At 42.4% G+C, this 27,361-nt stretch overlaps 1 protein-coding gene across 3 annotated transcripts in view; it reads left to right on the forward strand.

The window, feature by feature from the left end:
* Positions 1-27,361, forward strand: part of SLC26A11 (solute carrier family 26 member 11) — a 52,313-nt gene that overhangs the window by 4,609 nt on the left and 20,343 nt on the right. For all 3 annotated transcript variants that reach the window (XM_073684121.1, XM_073684120.1, XM_073684122.1), the window contains exons 2-14: positions 7,019-7,268; positions 10,154-10,346; positions 10,435-10,520; positions 13,681-13,760; positions 13,848-13,990; positions 14,067-14,242; positions 14,791-14,863; positions 15,937-15,987; positions 17,413-17,473; positions 17,548-17,603; positions 20,056-20,196; positions 25,339-25,466; positions 26,424-26,523. In XM_073684121.1, coding sequence (XP_073540222.1) covers positions 7,047-7,268; positions 10,154-10,346; positions 10,435-10,520; positions 13,681-13,760; positions 13,848-13,990; positions 14,067-14,242; positions 14,791-14,863; positions 15,937-15,987; positions 17,413-17,473; positions 17,548-17,603; positions 20,056-20,196; positions 25,339-25,466; positions 26,424-26,523 — 1,510 coding nt within the window. In that variant the 5' untranslated portion in view covers positions 7,019-7,046. The remainder of the gene's footprint in view (positions 1-7,018; positions 7,269-10,153; positions 10,347-10,434; positions 10,521-13,680; positions 13,761-13,847; positions 13,991-14,066; positions 14,243-14,790; positions 14,864-15,936; positions 15,988-17,412; positions 17,474-17,547; positions 17,604-20,055; positions 20,197-25,338; positions 25,467-26,423; positions 26,524-27,361) is intronic.

The raw sequence follows: 27,361 nt of genomic DNA on the forward strand, positions 1-27,361 counted from the left end.
ACAGTTTTGTTTGCTGACTGCGCAATGAAGCTTATAAAGAAAAGAACACCTTACCAACAGTTAAGCATGGTGGAGGATCCATAATGCTGTGGGGTTGCTTTGCATCGTCTGGTACTGAAGGCCTTGGCCGTATCACAGGAGTCATGAAATCAGAGAATTATCAAGAGATTTTAGAGGGAAATGTCCTACCCAGCAGGGCTGTGGAGTCGGTAAGCCAAACCTCTGACTTCTCAATTTCCATGACACTGACTCCCTCATACATGGCTCATGTTTAAGTGATAAATTTACTGTAGCACAGATTCATCTCAGCTAAAAGTCTAGACCCTTAGATCAGGAATAGGACAGACATTTATAGGACATTTCATAACTTTCCCAAATTCTTATGAAAAAATATTCCCCACAAACTGCATTGAACTACTGTACCCAATTTATTACAGCTCTGGCAAAAATTAAGAGACCACTGCATAGTTTTCTAAAAATCCCCATCTCTACATGTCTGACAGCCATTCCACATTCCATTCCAGTGTCCGTTGAATTCCAACCAAAGTATACCTCATTCTACTTAATGTGCTTTTGATTAGGTGATCACCTGAACCAAATCTTATGTAACGAGGGAAAGTATAAAAAACACTGCTGTGGTCTTCACAATCCTCTTACAATAGGACAAGCTGAATGGCAAAACAAGTGCTAGGAATAGCCCAAAAGTAATTTGAATGAAAAAATAACTTTTAACCATGCCAAAGGAGTTGAAAAGAAAAGTCTTGAGTGAGGAAAAGGGCTCAATTCTGGATTTACTAGCAGGGGGATACAGTGAGCATCATATTGCCTCCATCCTTAAAATTTCGAAGACGGCAGTCCATTACAACAAGGTCAAGCAGCAGACATTGGGGACAACAAAGCTACAGACCGGCAGAGGGCGAAAGCGACTCTCCACTGACCGGGATGACCGTCATCTTATTCGAATGTCACTCAGCAACCGCAGGATGACATCAAGTGATCTACAAAAGGAATGGCAAATGGCAGCTGAGGTGAAGTGTACGGCAAGAACAGTTCATAACAGGCTCCTAGAGGCAGGCATCAAGTCATGTACAGCTAGAAAAAAAGCCTTTCATCAATGAGAAACAAAGGAGAGCCAGGCTGAACCAAAGAGGACTGGAGTAAGGTAATCTTCTGAGTCTAATTTTCAGCTTTGCCCAACACCTGGTTGTCTAATGGTTAAACGGAGACCTGGAGAGGCATACAAGCCACAGTGTCTTGCACCCACTGTGAAATTTGGTGGAGGATCGGTGATGATCTGGGGATGCTTCAGCAAGGCTGGAATTAGGCAGGTTAATCTTTGCGAAGGACGTATGAATCAAGCCGCATACAAGGTTATCCTTGAAAAAACACTTGCATCCTTCTGCTCAGGCAATGTTCCCCAACTCTGAGGACTGGTTTTTCCAGCAGGACAATGCCCCATGCCACACAGCTAGGTCAATCAATGTGTGGATGAAGGAGCACCACATCAAGACCCTGTCATGGTCAGCCCAATCTCCAGACCTGAACCCCATTGAAAACATCTGGAACGTAATCAAGAAGAAGATGGGATAGTCACAAGCCATCAAGCAAAGAAGAACTGCTTACATTTGAGCCAGGAGTGGCATAAGGTCGCCCAAAAACAGTGTGAAAGACTGGTGGAAAGCATGCCAAGACGCATGAAAGCTGGGATTAAAAATCATGGTTATTCCACCAAATATTGATTTCTGACCTCTTCCTGAGTTAAAACATGAGTATTGTTGTTTCTATATGAATAAGAACTTTTCTTTCCATTATTTGAGGTCTGAAAGCACTGTTTCTTTTTTTATTTTGACGATTTCTCATTTACTGCAAATAAATACTACATTTTTAGCTTTGAATTTCGGAGACATGTCAGTAGTTTATAGAATAAAACAACAATGTACATTTTACTCAAATATGCCTATAAAGAGAGAAATCTGAGAAAATGAAAATTTTGCAGTGGTCTCTTAATTTTTGCCAGAGCTGTATATATTTTAGGAGTTGGTCCATTTTATTTCGACTCCTGCTGCTGCATTTCCCACCCTCTGCTTATACTCGAGTCAATACGTCTTCCCAGTTTTGTGTGGAAACATTAGGTGCCTCGGCTTATATTCAGGTCGGCTTATACTCGCATATACACGATGCTCTACTAATTTGCATTTTATTGCAGGAAATATGTAAAAATCATACAATGTGATTTTTCTGGATTTTTATTTAAAAAAACAAAATTTAAGATTCTGTCTCTCACACGTGAAGTGTACCTATGATAAAAATCTCCATTCTTTGTAGGTGGGAAAACTTGCAGATCGGCAGTGTATTAAGTACTTATTTTCTTGTGTGTGTGTTTCTCTTAAAAGCTGCTGGGGAGAGCTATGTGAGTGTCACTGACAAAAGGAGCACTATGTGAGCTAGGTGAGTTCTAGCTTAAAGGTGTATTTCCATCTCCAAGATCTTATCCCAATATGTAGTTGGTATAATATTCTCAAATACCTCTAATTAGAAATGTAGTATAGTTCTTCAGATTGACTGTCTTACCCCATGTGCAGGGCATTGCAGTAGCTTAGGTATCCATGGTTATGACCACTCATATAGTGACAGACAACTCTTAGTGGTCGTACCCATGGATACCTAAGCTACTGCAATGCTTTGCACATGGGGTAAGCAACATAGCGAATCAAGAACTGCACTACATTTCTAATTGGAGGTATTTGATATTATTATTACACCTACTATATATTGGGATAAGATCTTGGAGATGGGAATGCCCCTTTTTAAAGGGATGGTCCGAAGGCAAAGTCATTTTCCTTCTAACGCCCCATCTATTTGATACCATAATCTAAGCTATTTTATAATATAGTTGCTTTAAAAATTCCCTACCATTCCCTATCTGTTTTTATTTTTTGTTACTTTATGTCAGATGACGATTCTTTTGAGAGCCCCCAGTGCATGCTGGGATACTCAAAGGAAGCATCATCAGAGCAGGGGGCAGAGGTTGTGGTAAGTGTCACAGCCTCTGCCCCCACCCTGAAACGAACTGTCACCATTGACACTCTTTTCAAGAGCTAGTCTAATGTTGCGGCACACTAAACATTAATTGCATATACTGTACTACAGTACCTTGAAAAACCATTCACACCCCATGAACTTTTCCACATTTTTTTTCATGCCACACTCACAAACTTAAATGTATTTTGGTCTTTTATGTGATACACCAACAAAAATTAGGGAGTATTTGTGAAGTGTACAGGAAATGGTACTTTGGTTTTCTAATTATTTTAAAAATCTAAATCTGAAAATTGTGACTTGCAATTGTATTAAAGGGGTATTCCCATCTCCAAGATCCTATCCCAATATGTAGTAGGTATAATAATAATAATATTAGCCAATATCTCCAATTAGAAATGTAGTGTAGTATTTTTGATTCACTATCTCTCTTGCCTCATGGGCAGGTATCGTAGGACCTTAGGTATCCATGGTTATGTCCACTAGCAACTAGCTAACTGTGACTTTATCAGTGGACGTAACCATGGATACCCAAGGTCCTGTGATGCCTGCACATGAGGAAAGAGACATAGCGAATCAGAAAAAATATACTACATTTCTAATTGGAGATATTTGCTAATATTACTATTATTACACCTACTACATATTGGGATAGGATCTTGGAGGTGGGAATACCCTTTTAAGTCTCCTGTAGTCTGATAACCCTAAATAACATCCTGAGTGACCAATTGCCTCCAGAAGTCACATAATTAGTAAATTGAGTCCACCTATGTGTTATTTATTCTCTGTATAACTACAGCTGTTCTGTGAAGGCCTCAGAGGTTTATTTGAGACCAGTAGCGTAGCTACCAGTGGCAGTTGCTCCGGGCCCTGCACTTAGAGGGTCCCACCCGGAACTACCGCTACCCTTAACTATATTGGCCGGCGCAGCACGCTGTAGTTAAGACCTGCCGTAGAGCAGGTAGATATGATCTCCCTACACTGCTGCTCTCCATTATGAAGAAGGATGCCATTTAGGGGACACAGCTAGCATGTGGAAGAAGGTGCTCTGGTCAGATGAGACCAAAGTAGAACTTTTTGTATGGCCGAAAACTAACACTGCACATCACCCTGAAAACGCCATCCTCACCGGTGGCAGCATCATGCTGTGGGGATGCTTTTCTTCAACAGTGACAGGGAATCTGGTCAGAGTTCATGGGAAGATGGAGCTAAATACAGAACAATCCTGGAGGAAAACCTGCCGGGCTATGTGCCCACGATCAGGCTATAGCAGTGCTTTGAACGCAGCTTATTTTCACTTGGTCTGATCACGCAGGTAAATCCGCAGCAGAAATTGACATGCTGCGGCTCGTCAAGCCGCACTGCCGGTGAGTTTATGCAGCATCAAATAGAAGCACAGTGGGCATGGGATTTTTATAAATCCCCCATTCTCTGTGCTTCTAATGTGAAATGTAGCGTTTTGGACGCAGCGCAGGTGAGCTGTATCCAAACCGCTGCTACTCTGGATCGTTGACACGCTGCCTAAGAGGCTGCAAAAAACTTGCGACTGGGGTGTAGGTTCACCTTCTGGCAGGACACTGAGCCAGGGCCGGCTCCAGGTTTTTCTGGGCCCCGGGTGAAAGAGTCTCAGTGGGCCCCTTTAACACATACCACGATTCATGATGCAGAGATACAGCGGAGGAATATAATATATATTATATATATATATATATATATATTAGTACAATGCAAAGATTTCACTTCTTACATTACATGAGTGATATCTATTGTAAATTCCACAATGGCTCAGAAACCGGTGAATCGCTCAACATAGAATACTGGCCCCCATATAAGGCTCCATACGGAATACTGGCCCCCATATAACGCTTCATACAGGATACTGGCCCCCATATAACGCTCCACACAGAATACTGGCCCCCATATAACGCTCCATACAGGATACTGGCCCCCATATAACGCTCCACACGGAATACTGGCCCCCATATAAGGCTTCATACGGAATACTGGCCCCCATATAAGGCTCCATACGGAATACTGGCCTCCATATAAGGCTCCATATGGAATACTGGCCCCCATATAAGGCTCCATACAGAATACTGGCCCCCATATAACGCTCCATACAGGATACTGGTCCCCTTATAAAGCTCCTTACAGGATACTGGCCCCCATATAACGCTCCATACAGGATACTGGTCCCCATATAACGCTCCATACAGGATACCGGTCCCCTTATAACTCTCCATACAGGATACTGGCCCCCATATAATGCTGCATGCAGGCTGTTACCCCCCCACATAATGCCCCATACAGGCCCCCCCCCTTTTAATGCTCCATGCAGGCTGTTACCCCCCACATAATGCCCCATACAGGCCCCCCCCCTTTTAATGCTCCATGCAGGCTGTTACCCCCCACATAATGCCCCATACAGCCCCCCCCCCTTTTAATGCTCCATGCAGGCTGTCCCCCCCCCCCCCCCCCCACATAATGCCCCATACAGGCTGTCCCCCCTTATAATGCTCCATGCAGGCTGTTCCCCCCCCCCCCCCCACATAATGCACTATGCAGGATGCCCCCCCCTTCTCTTTATAATGCACCATGCAGGCTGTCGTCCGTCCCCCCCCCCTCTATATAATGCCCCATGCAGGATGCCCCCCCCTCTCTTTATAATGCCCCATGCAGGCTGTCCCCCCCCCCCCCCTCTTTATAATGCCCCATGCAGGATGCCCCCCCCCCTCTCTTTATAATGCCCCATGCAGGCTGTCACCCCTCCTCTTTATAATGCCCCATGCAGGATGTCACCCCCCCCCTTCTTTATAATGCCCCATGCAGGATGTCCCCCCCCCCCCCTCTTTATAATGCCCCATGCAGGATGCCCCCCCCCCTTCTCTTTATAATGCCCCATGCCTCCATACATTAAAAAAAAAAAAATCAAATACTCACCTCCCTTCTCCTCACCTGCTACCCGCTGCCCGCCGCTCGCTGCTCGGGTCCGAACTCCAGCGTTGTCGGTGTCTTCCCGCTCAGCGCTCCCTGTGACGGCTCAGGGGAGGGCGCGGTGAAAATACGTCACCGCGCCCTCTGACCTGAGACGTCACAGGGAGCGCAGAGCAGGAAGACAGCGGATCTGCGGAGGCAAGGGGAGAGGTAAGTATCCGCCTGCCAGGGCCCTGAGCAAGCGGCGGAGAAGGGCGGGCGCTGACACCGCTCTCCTCCGCCCATAGCCCAGCGGGGTGCGCGACCGCCAGTGGGCCCCTCTGCCTGCTCAGGGCCCCGGCATTTGCCCGGGTGCGCCGGGTGCTGACGCCGGCCCTGCACTGAGTCTAAATATACTGACAGATCTACAATGAATGATTTAGATCAAAGTGTGTGTGTATGGCCCAGTCACAGCCCAGACCTAAATCCTATTGAGAATCTGTGACAAGACTTGAAAGTTGCTATTCCGACCATCTCCATATAATCTCACTGAGCTAGAACTAGTTTGTAAAGAAGAATGAGCACAATTTTCAGCCTCTAGATGTGCAAAGTTGGTAGAGACATACAGTACCCCAAAAGACTTGCAGCGAAATGTGGTCCTACAAAGTATTGACTCCGTGCTGAATACAAATGTACTTCAGTTTTCAGATTTATATTTTTAAAATATTGAAAAAAACTTGTATCATTTTCTTTACTCTACAAATACTTGCTGCTTAGTGTTTGTATATCACATAAAATCCCAATATAATATATTTAAGTTTGTGAGTGTAACTTGAAAAGGTTCATGGGGTATGAATACTTTTTGAAGGCACTGAATATAATTGCTGAGATGAAATGCCCTTTTAGTTTTATTGCATCCCTTGGCCATGGTGCAGTCGAACCATGTGGCTCTGAAGCGGTGTACTCCTCGGGCTTTAAAAGTACAAGAAAATGACAGAATCAATCTGCAGTACAGATCAGCCCATTACTTACCACATACGTTTCTATGTTCTTTCTTTCTCACTAGGAACATGACGTGACTGACATCCGCAGTTATGGAGTGGCCGGGTAACCGGCAGGACAGGAGTGCTGGCACCAGATTATTATCTAGGTGCTGCTCCTGGGTAACATTAAAGAGGACATTCCCATTTCTGTGCTGGTTACCACAGTATTCTCTGCAATGGATGCAGCTTGACATGATTGCAGGATTTACAGTCGGACTGACGGTGGTTCCTCAGGCTCTTGCTTATGCAGAGGTGGCTGGGTTACCTGTAGAGGTAGGTGATATATATTGTAGAATGTTAGAGTTGGCGGGGGCCTCCAGGGTCATTTGGTCCAACCCCCTGCTCAATGCAGGATTCACTAAACCATCTCAGACAGATGTATGTCCAGTCTGTGAAGACTTCCATTGAAGGAGAACTCGTCACCTCTCGTGGCAGCCTGTTCCGTTCATTGATCACCCTCACTGTCAAAAAGTTTTTTCTAATATCTAATCTGTATCTTCTGAAGAAGTAGAGATTTGGTGGCAACCTGGCACGAAAATGAGCTAAAGCGGTTGTCCAGTCTTCTGAAAAGTCTGCAGTCACACTGTCAGGATTCATTGGAACTGCCGGTGAGATTGGGCTGTCACGTAAACCACAGTATATGATTTTCATACTTCAAGTCACATTCCAACTAGACGTGCTCAGCCTCTCTCAGTACAAGAGAATTGAGATCAGCCGGGTACACCTATGCAAATCATACAGTACAGACCAAAAGTTTGGACACACCTTCTCATTTAAAGATTTTTCTGTATTTTCATGACTATGAAAATTGTACATTCACACTGAAGGCATCAAAACTATGAATTAACACGTGGAATTATATACTTAACAAAAAAGTGTGAAACAACTGAAAATATGTCTTATATTCTAGCTTCTTCAAAGTAGCCACCTTTTGCTTTGATGACTGCTTTGCACACTCTTGGCATTCTCTTGATGAGCTTCAAGAGGTAGTCACCGGAAATGGTCTTCCAACAATCTTGAAGAAGTTCAGAGATGCTTAGCACTTGTTGGCCCTTTTGCCTTCACTCTGCGGTCCAGCTCACCCCAAACCATCTCGATTGGGTTCAGGTCTGGTGACTGCGGAGGCCAGGTCATCTGGCGTAGCACCCCATCACTATCCTTCTTGGTCAAATAGCCCTTACACAGCCTGGAGGTGTGTTTGGGGTCATTGTCCTGTTGAAAAATAAATTATGGTCCAACTAAATGCAAACCGGAAGGAATAGCATGCCTCTGCAAGATGCTGTGGTAGCCATGCTGGTTCAGTATGCCTTCAATTTTGAATAAATCCCCAACAGTGTCACCAGCAAAGCACCCCCACACCATCACACCTCCTCCTCCAAGCTTCACGGTGGGAACCAGGCATGTAGAGTCCATCCGTTCACCTTTTCTGCGTCGCACAAAGACAAGGTAGTTGGAACCAAAGATCTCAAATTTGGACTCATCAGACCAAAGCACAGATTTCTACTGGTCTAATGTCCACTCATTGTGTTCTTTAGCCCAAACAAGTCTCTTCTGCTTGTTGCCTGTCCTTAGCAGTGGTTTCCTAGCAGCTATTTTACCATGAAGGCCTGCTACACAAAGTCTCCTCTTAGTTGTTGTAGAGAGGTGTCTGCTGCTAGAACTCTGTGTGGCATTGACCTGGTCTCTAATCTCAGCTGCTGTTAACCTGCAATTTCTGAGGCTAGTGACTTGGATAAACTTATCCTCAGAAGCAGAGGTGACTCTTGGTCTTCCTTTCCTGGGGCGGTCCTCATGTGAGCCAGTTTCTTTGTAGCGCTTGATGGTTTTTGCAACTGCACTTGGGGACACTTTCAAAGTTTGCCCTATTTTTCGGATTGACTGACCTTCATTTCTTAAAGTAATGATGGCCACTCGTTTTCCTTTACTTAGCTGCTTTTTTCTTGCCATAATACAAATTCTAACAGTCTATTCAGTAGGACTATCAGCTGTGTATCCACCAGACTTCTGCACAACACAACTGATGGTCCCAACCCCATTTATAGGGCAAGAAATCCCACTTATTAAACCTGACAGGGCACACCTGTGAAGTGAAAACCATTTCCAGTGACCACCTCTTGAAGCTCATCAAGAGAATGCCAAGAGTGTGCAAAGCAGTCATCAAAGTAAAAGGTGGCTACTTTGAAGAACCTAGAATATAAGACATATTTTCAGTTGTTTCACACTTTTTTGTTAAGTATATAATTCCACATGTGTTAATTCATAGTTTTGATGCTTTCAGTGTGAATGTACAATTTTCATAGTCATGAAAATACAGAAAAATCTTTAAATGAGGGGGTGTGTCCAAACTTTTGGTCTGTACTGTATACTTGTGGTGACGTGACTGCCCACTCTTACAGTTTATACTGGTGAATCCTGACAGTGTGCACACTGTTAAGACTTTGAAGTCTTCAGTCACATAAAGTTATAGTAGACTTTAGTCAGAAGACCAGACAACCACTTTTAAGTAAATATTTTGATAGATGGAAGTTCTCACCTTCCCACAGAATATGTGATAACTTGAAGATCAGTCGGGGTCCTATCTGTTGCCACAATGGGGCACTTCTATATCCATTAGAATGGAGCACCAGTGCACATGCTCAACCGCTGCTCTTTTCATTCTCTATGGACTGTCTGAGAAAGCGGAATACATAAGGAATGAATGGAGCAGTGGTTGAGCATGTGCACTGCTGCTACATTCTAATGGGGGTAAAGTGTCCTGTCCTGGCGATCAATGGAGGTCACAGTGGTCGCACACCCACTGATCTAAAAGCTACTGTCTATCCTGTAAACAGGTGATAACTTTTTACAACTGGTATATCCCTTTAACATTTGAAGTAATTCACAGATACAAGACTGCCCCCTTCCCCACACTAGCCTCACTGAGGCGGTCCATGATTGACTGGATGACAATCAGAAGTAGAACAGGACCCCATTGACTGTTAGTTCATGAAGGGCTATTTTAGGATTCTTATATTTTCCAACACTGAGCCAATAGAAGCTGCTTTTTTGAGGCATGTGCTCATTTATTAATATAACAGTAATAGGTGTTATCAGAATGATTTTCGGGGATCTGTGTGATTTAACGATGAATTAATCTCTTCTTTTCTTACTCTTGGCAGTTTGGACTGTATTCTTCTTATGTCGGCTGCTTTATTTATTGCCTGTTTGGGACATCCAAAGATGTAACCTTAGGCCCCACTGCCATTATGTCCCTCCTCGTGTCTATCTACACCTCCGGAGATGTGTCGCTGGCCATTCTCTTGGCTTTCCTGTCTGGTTGCATACAATTGGCAATGGGATTGTTGAAGTTTGGTAAAGTTTTGGCATTGATTAATATACTGTTTGTTCAGTCTTGCTATAACATATATGTTAGCAGTAACTGTGCCATGTTTTGCTTTAGGTTTCCTTTTGGAATTCATTTCATACCCTGTAATCAAAGCCTTTACTTCAGCTGCAGCGGTAACGATCGGCTTTAGCCAAGTTAAGGTAAATTAAAAACGCAAGTGTTAGATTTTTTTTATTTTTTTTTTTCTTAGACCTCCCTTTGATAGCTCTCCACTAATTTTACTATATCCCAGTATTCTTTTTTTTTATGCTGTAACTGTTCTTCATCCTTTTACTTACAAGCATGAATGTGAAATTGCAGCACACCCAGGGTAGATAGTATCAATTCTTATGTCATTTATTACTTAAAATATTTCTAGAATACTCACTTGATATGTTACTGGACCATGGGTTTGTTATCACTAGAGCATCAGCAGCACAGGATATTTAGTTAAAGCTTAACATTCAATAATTATGCTAACAAATCATGTAGGACACATACATCACAAATAGAAAAAACCTGACAAACAGCAGGCCTGTCAAGTATCCTGCAATATGGTAATGTCTGTCACTGGAGTGCTTGTTGCATAAACATATTAGCACAGCCAGATCCACTGGCAGTCACAATGGGAGACCAAATCAATCAAGTGGCATTAAAAAGTGCTTAATATAGAAACAGCAATATAGTCAGACCATGCAGATACAGTACAGACCAAAACTTTGGACTCTCATTTTTCATTTAAAGATTTTTCATGACTATGAAAATTGTACATTCACACTGAAGGCATCAAAACTATGAATTAACACATGTGGAATTATATACTTAACAAAAAAGTGTGAAACAACTGAAAATATGTCTTATATTCTAGGTTCTTCAAAGTAGCCACCTTTTGCTTTGATGACTGCTTTGCACACTCTTGGCATTCTCTTGATGAGCTTCAAGAGGTAGTCACCGGAAATGGTTTTCACTTCACAGGTGTGCCCTGTCAGGTTTAATAAGTGGGATTTCTTGCCTTATAAATGGGGTTGGGACCATCAGTTGTTTTGTGCAGAAGTCTGGTGGATACACAGCTGATAGTCCTACTGAATAGACTGTTAGCTGCTTTTTTCTTGCCATAATACAAATTCTAAGTAAAGAAAAACGAGTGGCCATCATTACTTTAAGAAATGAAGGTCAGTCAGTCCGAAAAATTGGGAAAACTTTGAATGTGTCCCCAAGTGCAGTTGCAAAAAACATCAAGTGCTATAAAGAAACTGGCTCACATGAGGACCGCCCCAGGAAAGGAAGACCAAGAGTCACCTCCGCTTCTGAGGATAAGTTTATCTGAGTCACCAGCCTCAGAAATCGCAGGTTAACAGCAGCTCAGATTAGAGACCAGGTCAATGCCACACAGAGTTCTAGCAGCAGAGACATCTCTTCAACAACTGTTAAGAAGAGACTTTGTGCAGCAGGCCTTCATGGTAAAATAGCTGCTAGGAAACCACTGCTAAGGACAGGCAACAAGCAGAAGAGACTTGTTTGGGCTAAAGAACACAAGGAATGGACATTAGACCAGTGGAAATCTGTGCTTTGGTCTGATGAGTCCAAATTTGAGATCTTTGGTTCCAACCACCGTGTTTTTGTGCGACGCAGAAAAGGTGGAACGGATGGACTCGACATGCCTGGTTCCCACCGTGAAGCATGGAGGAGGAGGTGTGATGTTGTGGGGGTGCTTTGCTGGTGACACTGTTGGGGATTTATTCAAAATTGAAGGCATACTGAACCAGCATGGCTACCACAGCATCTTGCAGCGGCAAGCTATTCCATCCGGTTTGCATTTAGTTGGACCATAATTTATTTTTCAACAGGACAATGACCCCAAACACACCTCCAGGCTGTGTAAGGGCTATTTGACCAAGAAGGATAGTGATGGGGTGCTACGCCAGATGACCTGGCCTCCGCAGTCACCAGACCTGAACCCAATCGAGATGGTTTGGGGTGAGCTGGACCGCAGAGTGAAGGCAAAAGGGCCAACAAGTGCTAAGCATCTCTGAACTTCTTCAAGATTGTTGGAAGACCATTTCCGGTGACTACCTCTTGAAGCTCATCAAGAGAATGCCAAGAGTGTGCAAAGCAGTCATCAAAGCAAAAGGTGGCTACTTTGAAGAACCTAGAATATGACATATTTTCAGTTGTTTCACACTTTTTTGTTAAGTATATAATTCCACATGTTTTAATTCATAGTTTTGATGCCTTCAGAGTGAATGTACAATTTTCATAGTCATGAAAATACAGAAAAATCTTTAAATGAGGTGTGTCCAAACTTTTGGTCTGTACTGTACCTTGTATATCAAAATTGGTAAGCTTTCTTACAAGAAGGAAATATATTGGAACAAGCTGACCCAATGTGTAAAGAAGATCCACAGCTGTCCTCCATTAAACATATGAAGTCTCTGCACACACGGTGCCTATATTCACTCCTACTAGATGAGGTGGATCAGGTGGTACTTCTGACCACCTCCCGACGCGTTTCATCCGTGAGGGGATCATCAGGGGTATGGCAGCCAGGTTCACGGGCTCTTGCTGTGCCACAATCAGCACCAGCCGCCTCCTGTCGGTACCATCGGGAGGTGGTATATTGGTCAGAAGTACCACCTGATCCACCTCATCTAGCAGGAGTGAATATAGGCACCGTGTGTGCAGATACTCCAGATGTTTTGTGGAGGACAGTTGTGGATCTTTATACATTGGGGTCAGCTTGTTCCAATATATTTCCTTCTTGTAAGAAAGCTTACCAATTTTGATATACAAGGTATCTGCATGGTCTGACTATATTGCTGTTTCTATATTAAGCACTTTTTAATGCCACTTGATTGATTTGGTCTCCCATTGTGACTGCCTGTGGATCTGACTGTGCTAATATGTTTATGCAACAAGCACTCCAGTGGCAGACATTACCATATTGCAGGATACTTGACAGGCCTGCTGTTTGTCAGTTTTTTTCTATATATGATGTATGTGTCCTACATGATTTTTTAAACATAATTATTGAATGTGAAGTTTTAACTAAATATCCTGTGCTGCTGATGCTTTATTGAGTATTTGGGTATTATTCCTTTTGAAAATCTAATATTGCTCTATTCTTGTTATCAACTAGCCATAGAAATCAGAGTGATAAATTTAAGTTTTTTTTTATGTGGTCTTTTTGGTGCCTATTCAAGCTGACCAGGGGACGTATGAAGCTTAAGGACCAATTTGAGTCTATTTCAGGTGATTGCCATCTTTCTACCTGGTTGATCTAGCCTGTATTAAAGAGATTAGAATTTTTCTTATTTCTTTCAGAATCTTCTAGGTTTAAAGGATATTCCTCGTAAGTTCATCTTCCAAGTGTATGAAACCTTTCACAAGCTTCCCACCATCAGGTTAGCACCATCATTTTATATCCTAGTTTCTGTAATGTTTTGTGTTTTTCTATGTAGTTATACAAACATTGTGTTTCAACTTTTTAGACTTGGTGATGCTGTTCTTGGTTTTCTTTGCATTGCTTTTCTCCTGGCATTGAAATTCATGAAAGAACATTTTCCAAGGGTGTATAGAGGAATGCCAAGATGTTATCGGCTGTGCTACATCATTGTGTGGGTGACTACAACAGGTATATCAGTGGAGAACTCTGACCAGATGTCTGACAATCGCACTGTACATCACTAATGAGTCTTCATATGTTACAGCTCGAAATGCAATTGTGGTTGTGGCTGCCGGTCTAGTGGCCTATTCATTCCATGTAATGGGTTTACATCCTTTCATCCTAACTGGAAAGACTGCAGAAGGTCTCCCCCAGTTCCAGCTGCCGCCTTTCTCAGAGAAGACTGACAACCGCACCATCTCATTCAGTGAAATGGTTCAGGTCCGTGACGCGTAATTTCTACATGTAGAAATGTCCTTGTGTAAAACTGTTTGAAATATTTCAAAGTTTTTGTAAAACTCATAATTGCGCAAAAGTTTTGTTACGTTTGTATACCAGTCCCAGCTAGTGCCGTTAACTTTTTGAACAGTGGGCAGAACTACGCTGGGAGCTGATGTGGCCAAGCACAGTCAACAAATTGTCACTTTTTTGGCATAAATTAAGACAAAATTACAACAGAAATGTACTCCAGCCTATGACTTCTATTCCTTGCATTTATCATTCCCCTCTTCATCTCCTGATCCAGCTGCTCCACTCCTCCCACTGTCAGGGACTTTTGCAGTGACTTATGACTCATACAGGGAAAATTGACCTCCTGTTTCAGCATAGAGCTTAGAAGGATTCAGCTAGTCAGTTTTTAATCACGTGATGTCATAGACCTAAGGGAAAACAGAATGGGCCAATATGTCCAGAATGTACTAATTATGGTGCAATAATATGAATGAGTACATCATGTATTCTCAAGTTATATCTTAAATGTATACTAACAGGATATTGGACCTGGAATTTTTATCATTCCGCTGATGGGATTATTGGAAAGTGTGGCCATCGCACGAGCATTTGGTAAGTATCGTTAGGGTTTCCAATCGCATAACTATCAAAAATCTTATTGAAATTGGTTCAATACTATAACATCTTGCAAACAGTATCTAATACTAAATATACTAAAATATCTGAAATATCTATATTTCTATCTAAAATATATAATATATTATTTATATATTTATTGTTATTTATGTTTTTCTCGATATATGGGTTACTGCTGCTTTGCATTGCTGATTAGAAGGCAGTGCTACTGTACCATTCAGAAGGGCAAAGCTTTCAGCAACAGAAAGTGTTTTTTTTTTTTTGTTGTTTTGTTTTTTAAAGTGGACTTTTCATTGGATTTTTTTTATTTGAATTTGAGCATCTCCTCCCATTGGTGCTGCCCCAATGATTCTGGAACAGGTTTTCTTATTCTTCTGTGCTCCTTTACTCCATAGTTATGCCCCTGGTATTTATTTATTTTTTAATGTATGCTTTGCTTATATAGCACCATCATATCCCACAGCGCTTCAGAGGCATCATCACTGTCCACATTAAGGCTCACAATCTACATTCCCTATCAGTATGACTTTGGAGTGTGGGAGGAAACCCACACAAACACGAGGAGAAGATACAAACTCCTTGCAGATGTTGTCCTTGGTGGGATTTGAACTCAGGACCCCATCAGTGCTACCTACTGAGCCACCATGCTGCCCACAGAGGTTCGTTGGTATATGCCTAGTTGGTAGAAAGGAAAATTTGCACCATTATTACCGGATGGCATAACTTTAGAAAGCAGTGGCACAAAGGAAAAAATAAAACCGTATCAGAATCAGTGGAATAGTGGCTTTTTGAGATACTCAGTTTAAATGTAAAAACAATTACAGTGCAAGGTCGTCTTTGGATGTGCACCATCCCCAGCTAGCAAAATTCTTAGTACTTCCCTTCTGTTAGATAACTTGGACTTCCCTTCTTCCTCTCTTCTGTTTCTGCATCTCCCATTTATTGCTGTTAATTTGTTTTGGTTATTTTTTGTAATGAAATAAATGAAAACTAAGACATTTTACACATTATGCATATATACATTTTTGTTATTTTTTCTGTTTGTGCAGCATCTCAGAATAGCTACAGAATCAACACAAACCAGGAGTTACTTGCAATAGGTAACCTTCATAATTCATTGTGCTCATGTATACTAAATTCCAGTTCTATAATAAAAGGTTGATGGGATCAAGAAGGTTGTTTGGCAACGGTAAAATAACGGAATTTACTAATGTACTATAATTTGGAAATCTGTTCTGATGTATTGGACTCCTGTCATGGCCCCAGAAACTCCACTTCCATATGTATTCCAACACAGGCAGAGAGCTTATTACACTGGATGAGCGGACCCGTGGAAGTTCGGTTTCGGACGAACTTTAATCCAAAGTTCGGTTCGGGTACCCAAACTTGACCCCCGAAACCAAACCCCCATATAAGTCAATGGGGACCCAAACTTTGGTGCTGTAAAATGTTTGTAGTAATGGATAGGAGGCTGCAAAATGGGGGTGTGAACAGGACAATTGCCCTACAAACAAATGTGGACAGGGAAATTACTTAAATTAGCATAGAATAAAAAAAATAAATAATCTTGAACTAGGAGGTGGACGTCCAATTGGAATATTGGAGCATTGCCTTACATGTGTAGTTTACTGTACTTGTTAATAAATACATAAAAAAAAGTGAGGTCCCCCAGCCAAGGGAAAGCAGACAGCTGTGAGCTTGTTTTATTATACTGGGAAAGGGCAAATATCCATGGACCTTCCCAGCCTATTAAAATCAGCCCCCAGCTGTCTGCTTTGTGCCACTGCTGGTTATTAAAAATAAAGGGGGAGGATGACCCAAAACTTTTTTTTTTTTTTTTTATTTATTTTACACTGCCCCTACTCTACTCTATTCAGAGCACAATGGCGACAACACCTTTGATACCTAGTTTCTACATTCTGGGCAATGTGTTGCGCCAGCCAATCTCAGCCATGCCAATACTTGGCATGCCTGTGATGGGTTTGGAAGTGCCCACAGTCTGAAAGCTTGTCTAACTTTATTTGGCACCAAACCCGAACAGTAAAACGGACTTCCGCAAAAGTCTGTGTTCAGAGTTTGACACTCGACACTAGGTGTCCAGTATGAACCCTGAACTTTACAGTTCCGATTCCCTCATCCATACTTATTACTTTGTATCGGTAATGTGTGAAGGAGCTGGCTGTGGCTCATTTGATTAGCCAAGCCAGCCTCCTTCTTCATCTTGCCGGATGCAGAGAAAATGACTGGCTTTGCTAATGAATTGAGCCATACAGCCAGCCCTCTTTGTCACATCAATGGCTGAGTGTGCCAGATATCCACCATTCTAGATAGTAATCACTTGTACTAATGATGCTCTGTTTTACTAGAGTAAGACATGCATATTTACAAAGGTTCCATAGGATTATGACAATTTATCAGACTAGCTACTCTTAGTTAGGTTCACAAAATAAATATAATGTTTGGTTTATAACTACTTTCATTGGGATTCATATCAGTAAATTTTGATTACTTTTTTCTTCTTATAGGACTGACAAATTTTTTAGGCTCCTTCCTCTCCGCATATCCTGTTACAGGAAGCTTTGGAAGGTGAGAAAATCGTAACTGGCTGTAACGTCATCCTACACAAATATTCCTCATCCTGATTTTGTTCTTGTATTTAGAACCGCACTTAATTCACAGACTGGAGCATGTACCCCCACAGGTGGCATCCTCACAGGTGAGAGCACGCAACACAAGAACCCATTTCCCATGAACCTTACTTTCTAGCTACACATGCTTTTAGGACTTTCTGAATTCATAGAGGGTTTTTTTTTAAGGTTAAAAGAGTTTCTAAAAAGGTGTCTGTGCGAGATTGTGGGTTTTTTTTTTCTGACTTAAAGGGAACTTGTTATATTGAACATACTATCTGATCTGCAGGCAGGATGTTATAAAGCTGTAGGGGCTGATCAGATTCATATACATTGTTGTGGCAAAAGTAAACCTTGATTTTTATTGAAATCGCTGGTGTTTGTATACATATGAGTCCAGTGGGTGGTCCTACACCATGATTGACAGTCTTCCTTGCATGACTGAATGCAGAGATAGCTTTCAGTCACTGAGTAGGACCACCCACTGGACTTGTATGCACACAGACAGCAGGGATGTCAATGAATAAATTACAAGTTATTCTGAATCCCTTCCAATAAACCTACAAATCAGATAGGTTCCTTTATAAGTTGAATTCACCCAAATGTGTAGATGTTCGACCATGTTACACCTGGATGTGTTTACAATGTGTGTGCACTTCTCTTATTCCAGTTTTGTCATTTGCGAGATTTACAGTGAAGGAAATAATTATTTGATCCCTTGCTGTTTTTGTAAGTTTGCCCACTGACAAAGACATGAACAGTCTATAATTTTAAGGGTAGGTTAATTTTAACATTGAGAGATAGAATATCCAAAAAAAATCAAGAAAATCACATTGTATAAATTAGATAAATTTATTTGCATTTTGCAGTGAGAAATAAGTATTTGATTCCTCTGGCAAACAACACTTAATACTTGGTGGAAAAACCCTTGTTGGGAAGCACAGCAGTCAGACGTTTTTTGTAGTTGATGATGAGGGTTGCGCACATGTCAGGAGGAATTTTGGTCCACTCCTCTTTGCAGATCATCTCTAAATCATTAAGATTTAGCAGCTCGGAGCTTCAACTCCCTCCATAAGTTTTCTATAGGATTAAGATCTGGAGACTGGCTAGGCCACTCCATGACCTTAATGTGTTTCTTGTTGAGCCACTCCTTTGTTGCCTTGGCTGTATATTTTGGGTCATTGTCTTGCTGGAAGACCCAGCCACGACCCATTTTTAATGTCCTGGCGGAGGGAAGGAGGTTGTCACTCAGGATTTTATGGTACAGGGCTCCATCCATTCTCCCATTGATGCAGTGAAGTAGTCCTGTGCCCTTAGCAGAGGAACACCCCCAAAACATAATGTTTCCACCTTTATGCTGGTCAGTGGGGACTGTGTTCTTTGGGTCATAGGCAGCATTTATTTTCCTCCAAACACGGCGCGTTGAGTTAATGCCAAAGAGCTCAATTTTTGTCTCATCTGACCACAGCACCTTCTCCCAATAACTGACAGAATCATCCAGGTGTTTATTGGCAAACTTCAGATGGGCCTGCACATGTGCCTTCTGGAGCAGGGGGACCTTGTGGGCACTGCAGGATTTTAAACCTTTAAGGCGTAATGTGTTGCCAATGGTTTTCTTGGTGACTGTGATCCCAGCTGCCTTGAGATCATTAATAAGTTCCCCCCGTGTAGTTTTAGGCTGATCTCTCACCTTCCTCATGGTGAACGATACCCCACAAGGTGAGATTTTTCATGGTGCCCCAGATTGATGTCGATTGACAGTCATTTTGTATTTCTTCCATTTTATTACTATTGCACCAACAGTTGTCTCCTTCTCACCCAGCGTATTACTTATGGTTTTGTAGCCCATTCCAGCTTTGTGCAGGTCTATGATCTTGTCCCTGACATCCTTAGAGAGTTCTTTGTTCTTGCCCATGTTGTAGAGGTTAGAGTATGACTGATTAATTGAGTCTGTGGACAGGAGTCTTTTATACAGGTGACTATATAAGACATCTGTCTTTAATGCAGGTAAAGAGTTGATTAGGAGCGTCTAACTGGTCTGTAGGAGTGAGAACTCATAATGGTTTGTAGGGGATCAAATACTTATTTCTCACTGCAAAATGCACATAAATTTATCTAATTTATACAATGTGATTTTCTTGATTTTTATTTTTTTTTGGATATTCTATCTCTCAATGTTAAAATTGACCTACCCTTAAAATTATAGACGGTACATGTCTTTGTCAGTGGGCCAATGTACAAAAACAGCAAGGGATCAAATAATTATTTCCTTCACTGTAAGTCACCCGACTCTGACCCACGGGACAGAGTCCAATGAGGATCCTACGGTCCAGGCTCTGTCATTGGGAAAGCAGACTTAAAAAGCAGAGCAAAAGGGTTTAAAGCATTTTTACCGTCCTTCAATGGTGTAATTAGCGATTTTTGAATTTTAATACATATTAATTTTATATTCTAGCAATGCATGCAAAAATACTAAGCAAAAAAGATTAAACTTGTAGAGCTTGCATCCAACGTGTTCTGACCTGTCCCTTGTCTTTACAGGGCTGCTAGTGTTATTTTCACTTGGATACCTCACTCCTCTGTTCTTCTACATTCCCAAAGCTGCTCTTGCTGCAGTTATTATCTGTGCTGTTGCTCCTATGTTTGACCTGAGGATCTGCAAAACCTTGTGGAAAGTTAAAAGTAAGTAATAAAAGGAAAAACGTACAGGGGAGCAACCTAAAAGTGGCGCTAGAGACAGATTTCTCCATCCTAGAGGAGAGCTGTTTTGCATTGACACTTCGCTCAGTTGGGATTGGCGTAAAGACTTTCCCCTGGCTGTATCTCTGCTCGGAGATTTTACTAAGCTAGAGGCTTAGATAAAGCAGGATATCTAGACTATAGATGTATAGATATTCTCTACAGCCCTTCCTGATTTTAAGAGAAGGAACTGTGATGTGGGTGAAAGCAGCCCTGGTGTAATGCCACAGATGTGTGCAGTTTTCACATTGATTTTTAGTGCTTTCAAGGTTTTGTGCGTAGAACTTGTTTATCTGCAAAATCATCTAGGCATTAGCAATCCATTTTATGTTGGCACAGTTTGTGACGCCCTCACATCAAGAGGTTGGTACATGTGGCCATACCCTACTTTTGTTCATTACAGCTGCAATAAGGGACACACACTGCCTGCTGGATTGTCTATACAGTCAACTACTGGAAGGAGCATGTATCTCCAATATGGCAGCACTTAGAGAAAGGCAGAAAAAAAGAATAAATGGCCAAAACGTTAAAAAAAGGCACCAATAGAAATCACACCCTTAAGCCTGACATGCCCCATTGGATGGCTGTCTGCTGGCTCTCTAATACTGTACATAGGAGCATTTGTTCAGCCCAGGAGAAACTACGATCAACAGTCCGAAATCAATTGAGATCGATATTTCGCCCACCAATAAATCGTCCTTGGTTCCCATACACATTAGATTGACGAGTGAACTCGTTGTCGGCCAAACCCACCCATGGCATTAGTTGAACGTATATGTGGTCCTTTTAATGTTTTAATCGATGCCTGCATTCTAAAGATACTGTAGTTGAATCAACTACTAATTAGGTTGCTCAGTGCACCCTTGGTGTAGCCAGCCGCTCCACCCACTGGGTTTGCATGCTCCCACCTCCCTTCCTGGTGATTGACAGCGGTGGCTTGCCTGGAGCAAGTACTACCTGCATAGAATGCTCTGGCAAGCCAACGCTGTCAGTCACCAGTGAGAGAGGTGGGAGCATACAAACCCAGTGGGTGGAGCGAAGCACGGAGCCTTTTTGACATGCACAGGGTGCACTGAGCACCCAAATTAATCAACTATGCTAAACTTCAGTTTGTTTAGTATGGAGGTAATGGTTAGATCACTAAATGTGCAATTTATGTAGAAGCTATATCTTCTTCAAGGCAATGTGCTTTGTTAATACTGTCAGTTTAGGCTGACAAACTCCCTTTAAAAACAAACCATACTAAAGCACATGCCGTACATGTGTACCCATGTGCTATCATATTCTCACACTTACCTTGGCTCCAGTTACACAACTCTCCCCTCCTTGTCCTCCTGTTGATTAGTCATACCACTGTGGGCAGAGGCAGATAACAGCTACAGGGTGCAGAAAATTGTAGAACCTTTCATGTATACAGTAAAAAGCTGTATTACCCTAAAACCAGAAAACCCCTTTAACGTGTATGGTTTTATGAATGATTATAGAATAATGAAAGTCCAAAAATGAATGGTCTATCCCAAGTCATCTCTGTATACTAACATAATAGAGCTTAAATGAATTAGTTGCAGCGGACATATGACTTATTTGTGTATAATGCTGCATGTTCTATTGAATTACATAACCATCTTAATCAGGATTGTTACTCAACTAGCACTAAAATATACTTCACCCCTTTACCCCCGAAGGCTTAATGACCAGGCCAATTTTTACAATTCTGACCACTGTCACTTTATGAGGTAATTACTCTGGAACGCTTCGACAGATCCCCCTGATTCTGAGATTGCTTTTTCGTGACATATTGTACTGCATGATGGTTGTAACTTTTCTTCGATATGACTTGCGTTACTTTGTGAAAAAATCGGAAATTTGGCAAAAAATTTTAAAACTTTGAATTTTCATTCCCTTAAATCAGAGATATGTCACAAAAATAGTTAATAACATTTTCCCACATGTCTACTTTACATTTTTGGATTGTGGGAAAAAAATGAAAGGCTAACAGGAGAAAATGGACCGTAAAAATTTTTGTGCAGTTTCTCCTGAGCACGCCAATGCACCATATCTGGGGGAAAACCACTGTTTTTGCTAACGGTAGGGTTTGGAAGGGAAGGAGCGCCATTTGACTTTTTGAATGTAAAATTTGCTTAAAAAATTAGTGGACGCCTTTTTGCATTTGGAGAGCCCCTGATGTGCCTAAACAGTGGGGGAACTTATCTACACAAGTGGTCAAAATTGTTGGTACCCCTCATTGGGGTACAATGGTCACAGAAATAACTTGAATCTGACAAAAGTAATAATAAATTAAAAATCTATGAAAATGAACAAATTAAAGTCAGACATTGCTTTTAAACCCTGCTTCCACAGAATTTTTAAAAAAATTAACTCCTGAAATAGACCTGGACAGAAATGATGGTACCCCTGAAAATAATGTGACAAAAGGGACATGTTAAATCAAGTTGTGTCCACTAATTAGCATCACAGGTGTCTACAATCTTGTAATCAGTCAAGGGGCCTGTATATAGGGCTACAGATACTCACTGTGCTGTTTGGTGACATGGTGTGTACCACACTCAACATGGACCAGAGGAAGCAAAGGAAAGAGTTGTCTCCGGAGATTAGAAAGAAAATCTTAGACAAGCTTGTTAAAGGTAAAGGTTATAAGACCATCTCCAAGCAGCTTGATGTTCTTGTGACTACAGTTGCACATATTATTCAGAAATTTAAGATCCATGAGACAATCTCCCTGGACATGGCCGCAGGAGGAAAATTGATGACAAATCAAAGAGACGGATAATACGAATGGTAACCAGAGCCCAGGATAACTTCTAAATAGATTAAAGGTGAAATTTAAGCTCAAGGAACATCAGTGTCAGATCGCACCATCCGTCGTTGTGTGATCCAAAGTGGACTTCATGGGAGACGACCAAGGAGAACACCATTGTTGAGAAAAAATCATAAAAAAGCCAGACTGGAATTTGCCAAATTACATGTTGACAAGCCACAAAGCTTCTGGGAGAATGTCCTATGGACAAATGAGACAAAAAAAAATTGAAGTTTTTGGCAAGCCACATCAGCTCTATGTTCACAGATGGAAAAATGAAGCATATCAAGAAAAGAACACTGTTCCTGCTGTGAAACATGGAGGAGGCTCTTATGTCCTGGAGCTGCTTTGCTGCATCTGTCATAGGGTGTCTTGAATCTGTGCAGGGTACAATGAAATCTCAAGACTATCAAAGAATTCTAGAGAGAAATGTGTTGCCCATTGTCTGAAAGCTTGGTCTCAGCTCCAGGTCATGGGTCTTGCAACAGGATAATGACCCAAAACACACCGTTAAAAACACCAAAGAATGGCTAAGAGGAAAACATTGGACTATTCTGAAGTGCCCTTGTATGATCCCTGACCTAAATCCTATTGAGCATCTTTGGAAAGAGCTGAAACATTCTGGAAAAGGCAACCTTCAAACACGAGACAACTGGAGCAGTGTGCTCATGAGGAGTGGGCCAAAATACCTGTCGAGAGGTGTAGAAGTCTCATTGACAGCTACAGGAATCGTGTGATTGCCTCAAAAGGTTGTTCAACAAAATATTAAAGAAGTTGTCCAGTACTTTGTATTACCGGGTGTGATGCGGGTGGTGGGGGGGGTGGGTAAGTAACCCTGCCCACAGCCTGGCATCCACCGTGGAACGCAGAAGACAGAGACCCCGGCTTGTCGTGATATCAGCGGGGGTCACGTGATGGCACCGCTCACAGGCAATATCTGCAACGTAAACTAATTTAAAAAATCCGCAATGATAATCCGCAGCGGAAATTTCCGCAGCATGTGCACAGCACATGCGGCTTATCATTGGGGAACATGGCAGGCCTTCTACCATGCGTTTTTTAAGTGGAATTGCCTCTGCGGAAACGCTTAAACGCATAGTGGGCACACAGCCTAAGATGCACTTTTTTCCTCAAACATTTTGGAGGAAAGTGGGGGGGGTGTTTTATAGTTAGAACAATATATGTTCGTACTATATACCTATGGCTGTGAGTGGTGAAGAGTGTGAGGGGAGCGGCAGCGGGGGATGAGCGGGGCACATGAGGCAGCAGCCGCCTACTGCAGACTACGCTGTGCCCGCTGCTAAAGAAAATGAATATTCACTGCTCCCCATGCCCATTGGCATGGAGTGCAATGAATATTCATTTTCCTTAATAGCGCTGACCCTGTACCCGCAGCGCGGCTCCTGCTGCTGCTCTGCAGTCTGTGTGCCTTCTATTAAAGACCATTAATAGTCACTACAACCCACTCCCATGGATTGTAGTGAATATTCATGGTCTTTAATAGCAGGTACACTGACCGCCGGCCGCAGCAGGAGCCACGTTGCGAGTACAGTGTTCTTGCTATTTAAGAGTGAATGGTCACTGCTCCCCACGCACACAATCCCGGCGTGGGGTGCAGTGACTATTCTGGCACAGCTCACTGTGTGAGGGCGCATTGCAGGGATCCCATGCGCGGCTCACACAGTGAGTGTCGGCAGCAGAGCGGGACGTATTGCTGGAGGAGAGAGGAGGTGAGTATTGTTTATTTTTTTTTTGTGTGCAGCGTGATTGAGATCAGAGGGTGCCATGCATACCAGGAAGAGGGATGAGGGGTGCCATGCATACCAGGAAGAGGGATGAGGGGTGCCATGCATACCAGGAAGAGGGATGAGGGGTGCCATGCATACCAGGAAGCGGGATGAGGGGTGCCATACATACCAGAATGAGGGATTCCATATATACCAGGATGAGGGGGGCCATGCATAACCAGGAAGAGGGATGAAGGGTGCCATACATACCGGGATGAGGAGGGGCCATAATAAAAAGCCTTTTTATCATCATCTCTGAAGAATTGATTTACTTCAGCAGCGCAGCCCACTTACGTGTTCATCCAACTGGATCCAGTAGACTGAATTGAGTAAGACCCCATATTTTATGTTTGTACTCATGTGTGAAATTAGAGGCTTATAGTGACAGTAGGGCCCTTAGGAGTGACTGGGCGCTGTGTTGTTGCCCGGATGTTGTACAGAGGTGGATTTTAACATGCTGCTTCTCTACTTTCTTTTCAGAAATTGACTTGTTTCCTTTCCTGGTCACCTTCTTTCTTTCATTCTGGGAAATCCAGTATGGGATCCTTCTTGGTATCCTTGTTTCACTGATCATTCTATGCTTTTCCATTGCAAGGCCTAAGATTCAGGTAAAACATAGCATTACAAGGGATATACCTTATTTTGCGGATTATAAGATGCACCACAAATTTTTGGATGGAAAATAGGAGAAAATGTTTTTTTTTTTTTTCTTAAATAAAATGATGCGCCTTATAATCCGTTTTACCTGGGGGGTGGCGGCAGTGGAGCGGCGGGTCACAGGAGCCAGGGTCACTGCTTCAAGAGATTGGCGGTGACTGCGTGGCAGGAGTGGTGCGATGCTGCGGGCCCCGTCCTTTCTAAAGAATTCGGCGGTGAGCGGAGGTTCCCTCTCCCATACATAGCCCATAGCGATGGGCTTAGGTTAAATGGCCGCCGGAGCGTGCGCAGATCGAGATCTCGTCTCCCAAGATCTCAATCTGCGCATGCTCCGGCGGCCATTTTCCCGAAGCCCACCGCAGGGCTATGTACAGGAGAGGGAACCTCCGCTCACCGCCGAATTCTTTAGAAAGGACTGGGCCTGTAGCATCGCCCCACTCCTGCCACAGCAGCTACCAACCTCCTGTATCGATGAACCCGCTCTACCGACGCCGCCCCCCAGGTAAAATACTGTACCTTTTGCATTATAAGACGCACCCCCTTTTTCCTCCCTAATTTGGAGGGGGGAGTGCGTCTTCTAATTTGAGAAATACTTTTTTTTTTTTAAGGGGTTTCAGTTTCAAAATCACTGCTTGCATTCATTTAACTGGAACATTCATTTTTTACTTTGTACATAACTTTCTGAGAAGACCCAGCTGTGACAGCTGTTTTGGAATCGGTCCTGTCCCCGCACGCCCACCACATAACCAGCACAATTGTCTATTCCTTAGAAGTAATGAAGGTTTCTATTCTATGACTTCAAGTAGAGCTCTAGAAGAACCCAAGCGTGAATACAAAGTCTATTGGAATAGTTTGCTGAAACTGGAATATCCCTTTTGAATTGTTTCTCACTCTTTTTCCTTTCCTAGGTAATTGATCCAAATGGCTTAACCCTGATGATCATGAGTGGTCTTAGTTTTCCAGCTGTGGAATATTTGAGGGACACTATTCACGATAAAGCATGTACAGGTAAATGAAGTTAGTTCATGTAGCTTTCTTCATATTGGGGCAACTCTATGGAAATATTTGACCAATTTTGGGCATAGGTTTCAGTTAATTTATTGCACAGCCAAATGCTATGGATGATCATTACTACATGACATCACTGCAAAATTAATACTGGATTGGAAGTTCCTATCTGGGATGTTTCTGGCATATTAATGAATAGAAACTGATCTGCAGTACTCAGGAGCAGCTACTTAACAGAGTACTCTATTCACTCTTTACATCAAGGTGCTGCTGTAGCTCAAAAAATCAATATCATATTAGTTGATAACTCCTTTACGAGTAGGTCCCTGGTAGTCACTGTCAACAATGGCCATGTATGACTTTCTCTTAATTTCTATAGACGCTCTGAAGATTGCCATGCTCTGCAGTTTTCGGAGCTACCATAGAATTGATTGAAGAGAGCCACATATGTAAAGGCTAGAGATGAGCGTTGTTCTACTCGAACTGTTCGCCAATCTCAAATTCGAGCTGTTTTGGGCGGTGTTCGAGCCGTTCGGCGAACACGAACAATTTGAGAAAAATTCGGCTGTTCGAGGTTATGTTCGATAACTGTTCGTGCACCAAAATCATAACTGGATTTTTTCTCAGTAATGATGAAAATTAATGTTAATACGCAGTTTGAGTGTACAGCGGGGTGGGGGGAGGGGCAGGGGATGGATCTCTGCAGGAACAATGAAGATCTCCATTTTTTTTTTTATCTTTCCCGCATTTGCAGTGGGGAGGTGCAATCTGTCAGCCTATCAGCAGAGCACACACGGAGCGAAGTGCTTTTTTTCACACAAGCAAGGGCATGTGTCAT

This window comes from Phyllobates terribilis, unplaced genomic scaffold (assembly GCF_046119375.1).
Source record: "Phyllobates terribilis strain yellow unplaced genomic scaffold, ASM4611937v1 Scaffold_5__5_contigs__length_657084704, whole genome shotgun sequence".
NCBI classification, from domain to species: Eukaryota; Metazoa; Chordata; class Amphibia; order Anura; family Dendrobatidae; genus Phyllobates; species Phyllobates terribilis.